Genomic DNA, 16,549 nt, shown 5'->3' on the forward strand with positions numbered 1-16,549 from the left:
AGTTCTAAGGATGTAAACTTTGAGAACCACTGATCTAAGAGTGGAAATAAATATCAGTATTAGGTATTCACATAATGATATTTGTTCAGATCAGAGTTTCACAAATACTGGTTGACAGAACACCTAAGCAATGGTTTATCCCTCAATCACCCAAGCCCCTCCCTGACAACCCCCTCCTTCCCCACAGAGAATAACTCTGTTCCTCTCCAACTTCCATTAAATCTCCTTAGCTGAGAAACTGCAAAAAAAAAAAAAAAAAGAAAACTCAGATCATATAAGTAGGTTTAGATAAAACTATATTGGATACACCTCCTAATACAGTGTGATTTAATAGTCAAATTAAAAGAATCAAATGTAAGAAACAGTAACTTGGAAAATATAATTTTTGTATCATAAACAAACTTATTTTATTCTTAAAAGAAAAATCTCACTAAAAGGGAAAGAAAAAATAAAACTGTATAATCCACTATCTATCCCCCACAGAGTAGTAAGAAGTGAAAATGTGATGAAGGAAACAGACAAAAATCAGAAGTCTGGGACTCCCTGGGGGTCTAGTGGTGGGGAATCTGCCTGCTAGAGCAGGGGAAATGGGTTTGATTCCTGGCCCAGGAAGATCCCACATGCCATGGAGCAACTAAGTCCACGCACCACAAATACTGAGCCCACTCCAGAGTTCTTGCCTGGAGAATCCCAGGGACGGGGGAGCCTGGTGGGCTGCTGTCTATGGGGTAGCAGAGTCGGACACGACTGAAGCGACTTAGCAGCAGCAGCAGCAGCAGTGCTCTACAGCCCACGAGCCACAACTACTGAGTCCTGCATGCCTAAAGCCCAGGCTCTGCAACAAGAGAAGCCACTTCACTGAGAAGCCTGCGCACTGCAAAGAAGACCTAGCACAGCCAAAAATAAAATAAATAAATAAATAAATAAATCTTAAAAAAAATAATCAGAAGCTGTCCGGGGGGGGGGGGGGTATAATTTCAATAATTAATATATAGAAAGATACTTTCAATATTGGCTCAAAAACCAAGAAGTTAAAAAATATACACAGGTGTATCTTCAAATGATTCTGAGTTTTAAATCAGTAAGAGCCAAATCTAATCAAAATTCTTCACAGCTAGAATTGGATCTCAAAATTTAAAAACCACCAGAGAAGTGTATATAAACATCACAAATGAGCATTATTTAATAAAATTTTATTTTTAAAGCAAAGAACCAAGGTTAGTTTGGAAAAGAAGCAAAAAAAAAAAACAAGAGAAAGGAAAGAACAGTTGGCACTCATTTTCTCACTAACCTGGTTTATCGGTTCATTGAAGTTGGTGATTAGCCCTGCACGCAAGGTAGACTTTTCCTCCTCTGAGAGAGCACTGTAAAAAGACATGTTTATTATGCAAGAGAACGCTGCAAAATAATGAATGCAGGTAAGCATGACTGAGAATTTTAATAATAAAAAGTCTTTCAAACAATGTGTCCCTGAATGTTCGGGTAATTAAACAGAATTATTTCCATTACTTGTATACTGACACATCAGGTAATTCAAACTCCCTTCACAGCTGAATAAACAGGAAGCACAAAATAGTGCAAAAACTATTAGAAAATAGAGACAAATCTAGACTAAAGAACGTGATGTTCTGCTGTTTGCTTCTACTGATATAAAAGCAGCTGCTGACCAAAACATTTAATGTCTGGCTTTAAAAAAAAAATCTATGAGTAAATGCTAGTCTTACACTGACTTCTTTACAAAATTCTATGTGGAAGAGAGGATCAGAAATAAGAGAATGTTTGGTATGGAAAACTTGTCTAATCAAGTAGTTTAAAATCTTTCGGGACTTCCCTGGTAGTCCAGTGGATAAGGCTCTGTGCTCCCAAAGCAGGGGGCCTGGGTTCGATCCTTGGTGGAACTAAGATGCCAGAGTCTGCAACTGAGTCCATGTGCTCTAGAGCCTACAGTCCGCAACTAGAGAAGCCATGTCTTAAAAGGCTGAACATAACACTAACAATTTTGACTGCAAATGAGGAAGGCAACTAGACAGCAAAAGGACAGAGAAGGCAAAGATCCACTGTATAAGACTGTACATATTTTGAACTGTATGAATGTTTTAATTTAAGATTAAATTTTAAACCCTTCATGTTAAGGTTTTCTATTCTGGCCATGATAAAAGTAGCTTGTATTGAATGAATCACTCCCCAAAAATCAGCTATAAAAGTTGCATACAATTTTTTTTTTAATGTTTTAAGGCATCTGTTGAGTTGAAATGTGCCCCACAACCCACCAAAGGTATGTTCAAGTTCTAACCCCAAATACCTGTGAATGTGACCTTATTTGGAAGTAAGGGCTTTGCAGATGCAATCACACTAAAATTAGGTCATACTGGATTAGAGTAGGCCCTAACCCAATGATTGGTGCCATTTACAGGAAGAGAAAATTCTGAACACAGACACAGAAGAGACATCTGAAAATAAGGCTATGTGACAATGAAGACCAAGGCTAGAGTTATATTTGAAGATGAATGCACCTCTCTTGGTAACTGCTGAAAAACTGGCACAAAATCAGTAATAATGTAAAGGATTTGAATAACATAATTAACAAATGTGACCTAACTGATACATATAATAAAACATTACAATCCACAACAGCAAACATACATGCTTTACAAATGCATATAGAACATTTACCAACATACCATATGTTGGGATCATAAAGTAAGACAGCATAGTCCAAAGAATGAAATCATTACAGAAAACAAAAAAAGTCCCACATGTTTGGAAATTAGGTGATATAACCCATGAGTCTCAAAAGAAATCAAAATTTTAAAATATTTTTGACTAAATGGTAATGAAAATAATACATATTGAGGCTTACGAAACTGAACTAAAGTCACGATTATTAAAAAAAAAAAAGCCTTAATGTTTTAAATGCATATAGAAGAAAAACAGAAAATTACCTAAGCTTCTATTTAAAAAAGCTAGAAAAAGGACAGTAAAATTAAATTCAAAAAAGTAATTAAAAGTACACTAAGCCTGATAAAGTACAATACCTAAAGCAATGACAGACAAATAGGCCAACAGGACAAAGTAGAGAAATCCAAAAACAGACCCCTCCGTGTAAACTGCCTGATAGGTTATAAGGGAATCACTGAAATGCGACAGGGAAAAAAGACATGGTGCTGCCCTACTGCACATCTTTACCTTACACAGAAACGACAGACAGATCAGACACCAAAACCTGAAAAGTGAAACACAGCTTTTAGCAGAAAACATACTTTCATGACTTTGTATTGAGTAAAAACTTTGTAAACAGATCCCAAAAGAATGAATTACAAAAAGAAAGTAGCTAAACTGAACTTAAATCAAAACTAAGTTTCATCAAAAGATACCAGTAAGAAAGTGAACAAGCAAGTCATGAAACAGAAGATATTTTCACTACGCACATTCAACAAAGGACTTCTACCCAAATATATATATTATATATAACCTCTCAGCCACCAGGGAAGCCCTAAATATAAATATGTATATAGATGTGCAAATGGCAGGTCCTTTACAAAAGAGGAGCTCCAAATGACTAGTAAGTACCAGTCCAGTCAGTTTTACAAAAGAGGAGCTCCAAATGACTAGTAAGTACCAGTCCAGCCAGTTTAGTTGCTCAGTCGAGTTTGACTCTTTCTGACCCCATGGACTGCAGTATGCCAGGTTTCCCTGTCAATCGCCAACTCCAGGAGCTTGCTCAAACTCACGTCCATCGAGTCGGTGATGCCATCCAACCATCTCATCCTCTGTTGTCCCCTTCTCCTCCTGCCTTCAATCTTCCCAGCATCAGGGTCTTTTCCAATCAGTTAGTTCTTCACATCAGGTGGCCAAAGTATTCGAGCTTCAGCTTCAATATCAGTCCTTCCAATGAATTTTCAGGACTGACTTCCTTTAAGATTGACTGGTTTGATCTCCTTGGCAGTTCAAGTGACTCTTAAGAGTCTTCTCCAACACCATAGTTCGAAAGCATCAATTCTTTGGCACTCAGCTTTCCTTATAGTCCAACTCTCACACCCATACATGACTACTGGAAAAACTGTAGTTTTGACTAGACGGACCTTTTTAATATGCTGTCTAAGTTTGCCATAGCTTTCCTTCCAAGGAGCAAGCATCTTTTAATTTCATGGCTGCACTCACCATCTGCAGTGATTTTGGAACCCAAGAAAATAGTCTGTCACTGTTTCCATTGTTTCCCCATCTATTTGCCATGAAGTGATGGGACTGGATGCCATGAACTTAGTTTTTTGAATGTTGAGTTTTAAGCCAACTTTTTCACTCTCTTTCACCTTCATCAAAAGACTCTTTAGTTCTCTTCACTTTCTGCCATAAGAGTGGTATCATCTGCATATCTGAGGTTATTGATATTTCTCCTGGCAATCTTGATTCCAGCTTGTGCTTCATCCAATCCAGCATTTCGTATGATGTACTCTGCATATAAGTTAAATAAGCAGAGTGACAGTATACAGCCTTGACATACTCCTTTCCCAATTTAGAACCAGTCCATTGTTTCATGTCCAGTTCTAACTGTTGTTTCTCAACCTGCATATAGGTTTCTCAGGAAGCAGGTAAGGTAGTCTGGTATTCCCAACTCTTTAAGGATTTTCCAGTTTGTTGTGATCCACAGAGTCAAATTTGGCATAGTCAAGAGAGCAAAAGTAGATGTTTTCCTGGAACTCTCTTGAGACTAGTAAGTATGAAAAAAGTACTCACCATCTATCAGGAAAATGCAAACATTTCCCAGCACACCAGCATGACTAAAATGAAACAAACCAGACCAAGTATGGTGAGAACGTGGAGCAAATGTCAACACTCATGCTACATGAGTAGTGGAAGGGCAAACTGGTAAAAACAGCTTACAAAACTAACTGATAGTATCTAGAAAGTTGAAAGCAAGAGAGTCCAAGATAAATATTTACTTCTGCTTCATTGAATATGCTAAAGCCTTTGACTGTGTGGATCATAACAAATTGTGGAAAATTCTTAAAGAGATGGGAATACCAGATGAGTGTACATGTCTTCTGAGAAATCTGTATGCAGTTCAACATGGAACAATGGACTGGTTCAAAACTGGGAAAAGGAGTACATCAAGGCTATATATTGTCACCCTGCTTATTTAACTTAAATTCAGAGTACATCATGCAAAATGCCAGGCTGGATAAATCACAAGTTGGAATCAAGATCGCTTGGAGAAAAATCAATAATCTCAGATATGCAGATGATACCACTGCAAATTAAAAGACATCTGCTCCTTGGAAGAAAAGCTATCACAAACCTAGACAGCATATTAAAAAGAACAGACATGACTTTGCCAACAAAGGTCTGTATAGTCAAAGCTATGTTTTTCCCAGCAGATGTGTATGGATGTGCAAGCTGCACCACAAAGAAGGCTGAGCACCAAAGAATTGATGCTTTTGAATTATGGTGCTGGAAAAGACTCTTGAGAGTCCCTTGGACTTCAAGGAGACCAAACCAGTCAATCCTAAAGGAAATCAACCCTGAATATTCACTGGAAGGACTGATGCTGATGCTCCAATACTTTGGTCACCTGATGCAAAAGGCCAACTCGTTGAAAAAGACCCTGATGTTGAGAAAGACTGAAGGCAGGAGAAGAGGGCGACAGAGGACGAGATGTTTGGGGGCATCACTGGCTCAATGGACATAAATGTGAGCAAATTCCAGGAAATAATGGAGGACAGAGAAGCCTGGTGTGCGGCAGTCCATGGGGTCACAAATGGTCAGACATGTCTTAGTGACTGAACAACAACAACCCAAACTGAACATACAGCTGATCACTGTAAATAACAGTAAAATTCAAACTTATATGCAACAAGACATGTAAAAGATTTTTCAAAGAAGCATTATCTTTGACAGTCAAAAACTACACACAACCTTCATACCCATCAACAGCAGAATGGACAGATAATGGTAATATATTCCTACAATGGGATGCTGTACTTCTACATAAAAGAGCAAATTACTGCCACACACAACTACATGGACAAAGCTCATAATTATAACACTGGATACAAGCCAGACACAAGAGAGCATACTATGACTTCCATTTGTATCAAGTTAAGAAACAGGTAAAAACTAATCCAGGGTGAGAAACGGCAGATCTCTGAGGAGGGTGTATACATGACTGTGAAGGGGCAGAAGGGAAGTCTCTGAGGTGCTAGTTCTACCCAGTTCTAAGTGGGAGTTACACAGGTGTGCTACATTACAAACATTCAAAGTGTACCCTTCGTGTGTGCACTTTTTAAGCATATTTTTATTACATTTCAATAAAAGTGTTTTTAAGCTTAACAGTGACTTCTGTAAGATCAGTAAATAAATGAGAAAACAAAGAGTAAAATAAACATGGGGGGATGTGGAACAGGTGAAGGGAGTTAAAAAAAAAGTAGAAACTTTCAGTTATAATGTAAAACAAGTCATGGGGATATGATGTACAGCTTGGCAACTACAGTTAATAATACTGCACTGCGTATATGCAAGTTGCTAAAAGAGTAAATCTTAAAATTCATCACAAGAAAAAAAAAAACCTCTCTCTGCGTGGTGACTTCCTGATGGCTCAGCAGGTAAAGACTCTGCCTGCAATGCAGGAGACACAGGAGACACAGCCTCCATTCCTGGGTCGGGAAGATCCCTTGGAAAAGGAAATGGCAATCCATGCCAGTACTTTTGCCTGGAAAATCCCATGGACAGAGGAGGCTTATGAGCGATAGTCCAAAGAGTCTGACACAACTGACCCAAGAGCACAGCAGCACATGAATGGAGACAGAAGTAAACTACTTACAGTGGTGATCATTCCACAATACAGACACATTCTGAATCATGTAATATATTGGAAACTCATATTATGTTATATGTCAATTGAACCTCAATTTAAAATAATACGTATCTAGGCAAAAGGAGTCAAAGTCCAATGCAAGTCTATGCTTTTCCATTAAAAATTATCCCCCTAATCTTTTTATAATGCTGCTGAACTTTCCAATTTTAATAGCTTCCTTCTGTCAATCAAATCCCTGAAAACAATGCTTTTCCTTAAAGTGTTTTGATTCAAGCTTGAAATTCAAGTTTACTTCTATGCCAAGAAGGCAGGTTCAACAGTTTTCATGGTTCTCATAATTTAAATTCAGAGTATAATGTAACGATTAGTTACCAAAGCAGAGAAGAGACCATGGAAAAAAATACATACACCTGGTAAAAAAAACAAGCCCTTAACCTGAGAAATCTCATGACTTTAGCAATTTTCCCATAATACTTAGCATACACCTTCAACTTCGTGCATGTTTTCATTAGATGAATCCAGAATGTATTCCAACCAGAAACTGGATAGTATCTAATTAATTAGGACCCAGTTAAAGTTGCATTTTATGTAGTAATGATAAAGCTTAATCATTCTGTGAAAATACTAGTAAGAATAGAAACTATAAGACGGCACTTTGATGAGAACTTTTTTTTTTAAGAGTCTTAAGTTCAAATATGAGCTCAATAACAAATCTTTCGTCCTTTGTTTACATTTTTAACATCTTTACTGCCTAAGTACATTCATCTCCTTTCCAGTTTGGATCTCAATATTATCACTAACAGCTTGGGATTTAACTACCTAATCAAAATGTAAACTAAATTCCAGTTTCTAATTCTTTACATGAAAGTACAATCTGAAATATTTAATCATAATTTACTCTCCCATTCAAGAGAGAGTCATTTATTCTTCATATAACTTGTAAAACAAAATTAATTTTAGGAGACACATAAAAATAGAAACATGTCTTGCTGCGTTGTTTCTTACAACTCAACAAAATATACTTTCTCATCACTAAACATCCCATTTCTCTCAAAATTAAGAATTAATTTTAAAATAAGAAAAAGATTTGATTATTATTATAACATCCTAACTGTAGCCTTTAAAAATCTAGTTACTTCCAGTATGATCCAGGAGCATATTTTACAGCCCACTTTGAGGCCCTCTATATTTTTAACAAGGGCCTATGAACATAAAAACTACAGAGCCGCAGTACCATCTACTGGAGAATAAAGACTATGTTACTTCTTTGGCAAAGTTTTCTACTTTTTTAACTGGAGAATAACTGCTTTACAATCTTGTAGTGGTCTCTGCTGTAAATCAATGAGAATCAGTCATAATTATATATGTATACATCCCCCTCCTCTTCAGGCTGCCCCAGTAGCTCAGCAGAGAAGAATCCACCTGCAATGCAGGAGACGCAGGTTCAATCCCTGGGTCAGGGAAGATCCCCTGGAGAAGAAAACAGCAACCCACTCCAATATTCCTGCCTGGAGAACCCCATGGAAAGAGGAGTCTTGCGGGCTACAGCCCATGGGGTCACAAAGAGTCAGACACAACTTAGTGACTAAACAACAACAAACTCCCTCTTGAGCCTCTTTCCCCCAAACCAAAGTTTACTATTTTCTATCAAATTCCTGTCCTGTCTATACTGCCTTTCCATCAATCATACAACATGCAATTAACTATTACAATAAATTCTTTCACTTAACCACCTACCAAGTAGTTACAACTGAAACTGATATCACAAATATCGATTTCTCCCACAGAGGCAATTATGCATAAAGCCAGACAATTAACATCAGCTGGCTCAGAGATGACCTGGAAGTTCCTTCTCAACGACGTTTTCCAGAATGCTAGCCTTGTACTTTCTTTAAAAAGAAGGTGAGGGGGGCATTTTTTCAAACATGCTTCAGCGTTCATTGTGTGCCCATAAAATTAAAGATCCTTGGAAACAGAAGGCCAACGAGAAGTCCACATATCCTATGCCCAAAGGGGGGAAACTCTCAGAGAAAAGCAGTAAGACAACTAGTGATCTGTAATTAACCATGTAAAACGTATTTCTTCTTCAGTCGTTAACACACCTTTTTTTCATTTAAATAGCGAACAAATCACAAATGTGCATAGCTCAGGGAGCATATAAATCTCTGTACTGTTCCCGTTTCAGTGTATGTGCTACTGAAGAAAGCACAAATGAATCCTCTTATATACAGAGTGAAGGCTAACGGATGACAGTCTTAGACCTCCTTGAATGTGAAAAGGACGAGCTCGAGAGGGGAAAAGAGATGGAACTTACTGAGGTGCTACACGTCTCCAGTAGCGATCAATTCCATTTTTAAAATACAACACAGCAAGCCACCTTACATTTATATCCAGAGTGTGGTTTGTGAAAATATTCTGTAAATAAAAAACAAAGCATCAGAATGAACATGTAATAAGTTAAATGTATAGTTAATATATCACGATAAAGTACAGATAGATTTTTCAGACACAGAAATACAAATATCATATAATATAGCTTCTGTGTGCGAGCTCAGTCATGTCCAACTCTCTGCGACTCCATGGACTATAGCCCACCAAGCTCCTCTGTCCGTGGAATTTTCCAGGCAAGAATGCTGGAGTGGGCTGCAGCGTTTCCTTCCCCATGATACAGCTTATATGTAGAATCTAACAAAAGGGTATAAATAAACTTATTTACAAAAGTGGAGTCACAGATGTAGAAAACAAACGTATGGTTACCAGGGGAAGGATAAATTGGGAGGTTGGGACTGACATATACACGCGACTATACAGGAAACAGACAGTGAGAACCTGCCGTACAGCACAGCCAACTGGACCCGATATTCTGTAATGGCCTATACAAGAAAAGACTCTTAAAAAAAAAGAGTGGATCTATGTACATGAGCAACATTCCCTCTGCTGTACTGAAATCATCACACACTGTGAATCAACGATGCTACTGTTGTTTGTTGTTTAGTCACTAAGTCATCGCCATTTCCTACTCCAGGGGATCTTCCAAACCCAGGGATAGAACCCTTGTCTCTTACATCTCCTGCACTGGCAGATGGATTCTTTACCACTGCGCCACCATCAACTATACTTCAATAAAATTTAAAAAAAAAATTTAAGTATGGATAGATTTGTAATTAAATATTTCACTTAAATTTCATCATCACACATATATTGTTATTTTCTCAGTATCTATAGCTCCACAATTCATGTGAGAAAGTATATCTGCTTAGGACTATGTTAATTATGTAAGCTGAGTAATGGCTACGTACAGAGTCATTTCATTATTCTACTTTTAGGTATATTTTAAAGTTTTCCTAATAAAAAATTAAACTTGAAACAACAAACCTAATTATACAGTAAAATCTACCCACATGAAACTAAAATAAACACCTTTAGGACTTCCCTGGTGCTACAGTGGGTAAGAATCTACCTGCCAATGCAGGAGACCTGGGTTTGATCCCTTGTCCAGGAAGATCCCATATCCACATACCACAGAGGAGCTAAGCCCATGCACCAAAACCACTGAAGCCCACATACCCTACAGCCCTCGAGCCTGCGTGCTGCAGCTGCTGAAATCCCATGTACACAGAGCAACAAGAAAAGCCACCACGATGAGAGGGCCCGCAGCTGGAGAGTAGCCTCCACTCTCCACAGCTAGAGAAAGCCTTCGGGCGGCAACAAAGACCCAGCACAACCAAAAAATAATTTTTTTAATTATATAAGTAAAATAAACATAGCTAAATCTAGAAAGAAAAAGTAGACCCAACAGAATGAACTAAATAATTGCAAAGTATCGTCCTTATCAAAGCAATTATGCTTACAAACAAGTTAGATAACAAAATATTTTCAAGTATTAGAAAAGCAGAAGCTGTGAATAATTTCAAATCAAAGTTAACCATTACTCAAAAAATTTACTCACCATGTTAATCCAAATACAGGCAATTCCTGCCTTGTACCATCATGAGACAGTGTAAAAATGACTGTGCAAGCTAAACCATGCAACATGACCTTGAAATCAAAATTACAACTGTTATGTGACCTTTAAAATTTATTAAAACTGTTACCAAAAATTTGTAATAATTATAAAGGTATATGAAATAAGAAGAGTAAAACTAATATTTAGAGTATAATTTGAAATATCACAAACAATGAGAATTAAAGTGTATTTTATTGCTTTCTAGGAAAATCCCTGGCGGTCCAGTGCTTAGGACTCCATGCTTCCACTGCAGGGAGCATAGGTTTGACCCCTGGTTGGGGAATTAAGACCCTGCATGCATAATAATAAAATTTTTAGTGTTGCTAGAATAGTGGGTAGATGGGACAAAAAGGAATTGTAGGGATATGTTAACTAAAACTGTACAACAATTCAGACCTAAAACAACTCAAATCCCTAGAACTGACCTCTTAAACACAACTTTGTGTGGGAAAACCTCAAAGTCAAAAATAATGATGTGGAAGTATGTCTTTCACTGTATTAAAAAAAATTAATATGTTAAGTATTAAAATCAGGTGCATACCAAAAAAAGTTACAGAGACAGTTGGGTAATGTCTATTTATTCCTTAAGACCTGTGACAACTGAGGCAGAGTCCCTCTTTGGGTGTCCTTGCAAAAGAAAGCATAGGTTCTCTCACCACATTAATTGTAAGACTAATTAATTAATTGCATTAGCTCTTACCCTTAACATGCCTACCTTCCACACTAGACTGAGTTGTGTCTTATGAGTGGAGTCTAGCACAGAGCCTGACAAAGCAGAAACTTCATAAATAGCTATTGAGCAAATGAGTGAATGAAAGTAATGTGGGAATATTGCGGAAGCTGGTAGATCTCAACTTAACTCAGCTATACCAAGGAACCAAGAAAAGTCAAGCTGCAGGTGTCAATACAAGTAAATATATACTAAATAAATATACTGAATAACCAGGTTGGAATACACACCTGAGATCAGGTACACAAATTTAGGAATCTCCAGACTACTCTGGATGGCTAAGGCTCAAACAGAACCAATGTACCAAAACAGTGAGAATAGGGAAAAAGAAAGAAATAACTTACATTCAGCAGTTTTAAAATCTATTATTATCTATACTCCATCTAAAAGAAACTTTACTATCCCTCTAAGAAGAAAAGTAAACCTAATAAAAATAAAAACAAACAGGTCTATGCACTTAATATTTATAATTCATACATTACACAGAAAGTATCAAGCAAGTCTATTGGTTCTCCCAAAGTCAAGCAGTAATTAAAGTAAGAAATTCCAGAGGTCTTTTATATTTTGGTCTGAAAAAACACAAGGCTAATTACAAAGCATGCTCGTTTAAGTAAGCACATGAAGAGTAAAAATACAGGATTCTCTAAAGATTTGCATACTATGCCCCAGATTTATAAACACAATGCTGGGATGATCTATGAGAAGAAGACACTTTCTTCAGCCTCTTTAGAAATTACTCTGGTTTTCATCTCTGTGTTACTGTGCCAAAGAGACAATTTTCTAATGTTATATTAAGAATATCCAGTATGACTTCAGATACTTAATTTCCCTTCCAGGCATGACTAGTGTATCTTCTCAAATGTAACAACTCAAAACTTTTCAATCATGAAGTCAAAATATGTATGTAATGCCACAGTTTTCTATTTTACAAGATAAAGTAAACTGTTCTGCTCTGAATTTTTGACCCAGTCACAAATAGTGAATCAGTTTTTGATTCAATTTGTAGCCTCCTTGCCATGGTCAGAAACTAAATCTGAAACACCAATCAGAGTTCTCAAATTTTCAGAAGAAAAAGAATAAGAGAGGCCTTCAATACAAAAAGACATCTTTTCATTCTGGTAATGAGAAAACAATTTTGATTAATTATCCAAAAGCTTTAAACTCCCAGAAAGATTTAAAGCACTATTAATTATTATACTATTTCCCATAATATCCAGGGGAAAAAAATCAGATGTTAAGAAAATAATTGTTAGATGGGGGAAAAGAAAATGTTTTAAAGTGAGCATGGCAGACCTGACTCATGCAGCTGTGGGGAGACCTCTGATGAAGAATTCTGACAATGTAAATTAACTGGGGCAAGGATAAGGATGAAGACAAAACATCAAAGTGTACCACATATAGTCTTCATTCAAGTCAGCATTAACACATTAAAATAGATTATCAGCACAGTGCTGCCTGCTGAGCAGATTCTACTGGTAAGTCCCCTATATACAGACCAGTTCTGTTCTGAGAGACTGTTCTTAAGTTCAATTTGCTCCTGAGTTCAACAAAGTTAGCCAAGGTACCCAACTAACAGAATTAGCTATATAGTACTATAAGAGGTTTATAATACTTCTCACACGAATAATATGCACATAATTTTTTTAAGTCTTACAGTCCAGTCCCTTGAAAAGCACAGTAGTAAGTATAACAGGTGACATACAGACAGGGGCTGGCACACAAGTTCGCAAGTTGTCGGTTCATATGTAGGAGACTTACTGTACCCTGAGGGGTTATTTATCAACCATCAACAAACATTTCGTAAACATCCTCAAGAGCCACACCCTGAATTAACATGTGGCAGGAGGGATGGCAGCCAAATCTCTGGATCAGTTTCACTAGATTAAATTTAATTTAATTTAGAACAATTAAAATAATAGTACCTCATTCTATCAAAAAGAATAGTAAACTCTTTTAGAACCACTTACCAGCAACACTGAATAGAAACCCGGCTGCGTCTCCCACTGTTTCAGCTGCTCTTCGGCGGGTTTTAACACAGCAGTGTCCTGACTGGTGGCCTGCGTTAAGACCTGAAGAACAACAGTACTGGCGCTATTGAGATCCATGGAAACCTGGAAACGACACGTTAACATACCTGAATGTACATTATACAAAAAAAATTAACAGTAACAAAAATGGAGAAAAGGCCTCAATGTTCTGAATTGCTCCCATACTTCAATCATTTACCTACTCTTTCAAGTTTCTGCTTGATTTCTCTTTCATGTACCACCCATACTCTTATTTAAAACCCCATAAGTCAAATTGCCTTTGCTTAAACCAATTTATCTGTAAAAGAAAATGCCATTTTATTATCCCATAAATACAAGGCAGTAAGTTGGAAGGGGGAGGGGCAATGACAAACAAATATCAAAGCTACTAAATTCTGGTTAAATAACACTGCCTGCTCAAGACTCTAATTATTTTGTTTCTTTTTCAAGATAAGCATTATAAAATCTATAAAAGTATTAACCATTTTATCCTTAAGAAGACCAGAAGGAAGAGAACTGCAAAAAGAACGCTTTGACTGATTGCTAAGTACCTCATGCTATCATCTCAGGTGCCTCCAGTAATATGTATCTAAAATTTTTTTTAATATACAAGACAAACACATATCCAAGAAATATTGTGTTGGGGGAGGGGAGGGGGGGCAAGAGAACCTAAACCAACAAAATATAAACCTTAAGTTAAAAAAAGGTTGGATCACCTAATCCTTCAATAAAATTTTTTATAGAAGTTTAGTTAATGAATGTACAATGTTGTGTTAGTTTTAAGTATACACCAGAGTGATTTTGTTATTATAATGTCTGAAACCATCCTAAAAACACATAAGGAATTTACTGAATTCTCTAGGATTCTGTTTCTAATCATCCCAATACTGTTTGTTGGGAAAGCATATGTAGTTGTTCACAATACACATATACAACGTATGCAGAACTACAGCTGAAAACCAGGCCTTCCTTGGTGGCCCAGTGGCCAAGACGTCCTGACAGACTCCGTGCTTCCACTTCAGGAAACTCGGGCGTGACCCGAGTGTGACCTGGTTGGGTAACTAAGACCCCACATGCTGCAGAGCATGGCCAAAAACCCTTTTTAAAAACTTTTTTTTAAAAAAACCTGAAAACTAAACGTTGATAGAAAATAGTTCTTGGTACAGAGGTGACTGGGAATTAGCTTTGTGATAGCAATTGCCTAAAACTGAAGAATGTTCCAGATAGTAAAAGTCTAAGTCACTAACCCAGAGTCAAAGGCAAATTGCTTCCTTTAAGAGTTGTAATTAAATTCCAATGACTCGAGAAAAGGGAAGCTCCCAAAAATTTGATTCTACAAGAAATCTGACCCAAAGTATTATAACTTTTAAGGAAATTAATCATTTTGAAGCCTTTGTGAATTAAGAAAGGGCAGGGTATCAGACAAATATTACCAATTAGCAATGGAGTTGGACTAAGGTTATAAATTAGTAGTCTCTTCTTGTCTCTATCTTAGAACTGACTAGGGTGGTTCCTTGTAAACATATATTACCTCCCTCACTAATCAGGAGTGTTTTGGTTTTTTTTAACTTTCTTGGTGATTCAGTTATTTTATATATATATATATATATATATATATATATATATATATATATATATATCGTATATATACTTTCTCAGATTCGTTTCCATCATGGGAGCTTCTTGAATAAGTCTCTGTGTTTCATTATCACTTGAAAATAAGCAAATGGATTTTCACTCAATTTACAGGGTTTCTTGGTAATGTATGATTTCAAAAATAGGCTATGAAAGGGAGACTCACTTTATGGAGGCCCAAGAAGATACTTTAAAGAGATAGGCAGGGCCTCCCTGGTAGTCCAGTGGGTAAGAATCCCCCTGCCGATGCAGGGGACATGGGTTCGATCCCTAGTCCGGGCAGACTCCACGTGCTGTGGAGCAACTGCTGAGCCTGTGCTCTGGAGCCCACGCACCACAACTACGGAGTCCTCATGCCATGACTGAGAACATACGCTGCCCACGCGCTGCAGCTAATGAAGCTCAGGCACCGAGAGCCCGTTCTTCACAAGAGAAGCCTCCGCAGTGAGAAGCCTGCGGAGCCACACCTAGAGAAAGCCCGCGCAAAGCAATGAAGATCCTGGGCAGCCAAAAATACTTATTTAATTAGTTAAAATGTTAAAATAAAAATAAAATAAAGACAACGGCAATACACCTTTCTACTTAATTGAAATACAATGCAAGTCACAAAGCAAGCCGTATGTAATTTTTACCTTTTCCAGTAGACACATTAAGAAACAGAAACACATGAAATTAGTTTTATTATATAATATTTAACTCAATATATCCAGAATGTTATCATTTCAATATTTTGAAAATACTAATAATGAGATATTTTACATCTTTTATACTAAATCTTCAAAATCCTGTGTATATTTTATACTTAAGGTACATCTCATTTCAAAGTAACCCAGTTTCAAGTACTCAACAGCCACATGTGGCTAGTGGCTACCATAATAGCACAGCTCTAGAAAAACCCACTCAAAGTGGCACCAATCAAGGACTGGCAACACCAGCATCATCTCACAGAAACACAAACTCTCAGTCTTCTCTCCAAACCTAGCAAATGAAAACAGGGGCTGGCGGCAGGAGGCACTGGGGCAAAGAGCTGTGCTTTAAGAAGTCCTCTAGGTAAGTCCTAATAATTGTCAAAGTTCAAGAAGCACAACTTTTAGAACATCTAAAGCTGAGGTACATCTGAAAGCTCAGCTCTACTGCTAATGCAGCGGATGACAAAACATACAAGAGCTTCCATTATAATTCCTGAAAGAGAAGACCAGCACTGACCTGCAGCTCTCACAGGGAACTATCTACAGGATGAAGAGCAGGAATTCACTGATTCTCCCCCAAGCAAAATGTAATAATAATAAAGGTTTTTTTTTTGTTTTTTTTTTAAAAAGCCAGTATCTGAGCATATATTA

General features: G+C 37.2%; 1 protein-coding gene across 3 annotated transcripts in view; it reads right to left on the reverse strand.

Moving 5' to 3' along the window:
- The window catches only part of IPO11 (importin 11), a 189,076-nt gene that overhangs the window by 152,124 nt on the left and 20,403 nt on the right, over positions 1-16,549 (reverse strand). For all 3 annotated transcript variants that reach the window (XM_069556319.1, XM_069556320.1, XM_069556321.1), the window contains exons 2-4: positions 13,515-13,658; positions 9,126-9,226; positions 1,292-1,364 (exon numbers count right to left, since the gene is read on the reverse strand). In XM_069556319.1, coding sequence (XP_069412420.1) covers positions 1,292-1,364; positions 9,126-9,226; positions 13,515-13,652 — 312 coding nt within the window. In that variant the 5' untranslated portion in view covers positions 13,653-13,658. The remainder of the gene's footprint in view (positions 1-1,291; positions 1,365-9,125; positions 9,227-13,514; positions 13,659-16,549) is intronic.

The sequence above is a fragment of the Ovis canadensis genome, chromosome 16 (genome assembly GCF_042477335.2).
Source record: "Ovis canadensis isolate MfBH-ARS-UI-01 breed Bighorn chromosome 16, ARS-UI_OviCan_v2, whole genome shotgun sequence".
Classification (NCBI taxonomy): domain Eukaryota; kingdom Metazoa; phylum Chordata; class Mammalia; order Artiodactyla; family Bovidae; genus Ovis; species Ovis canadensis.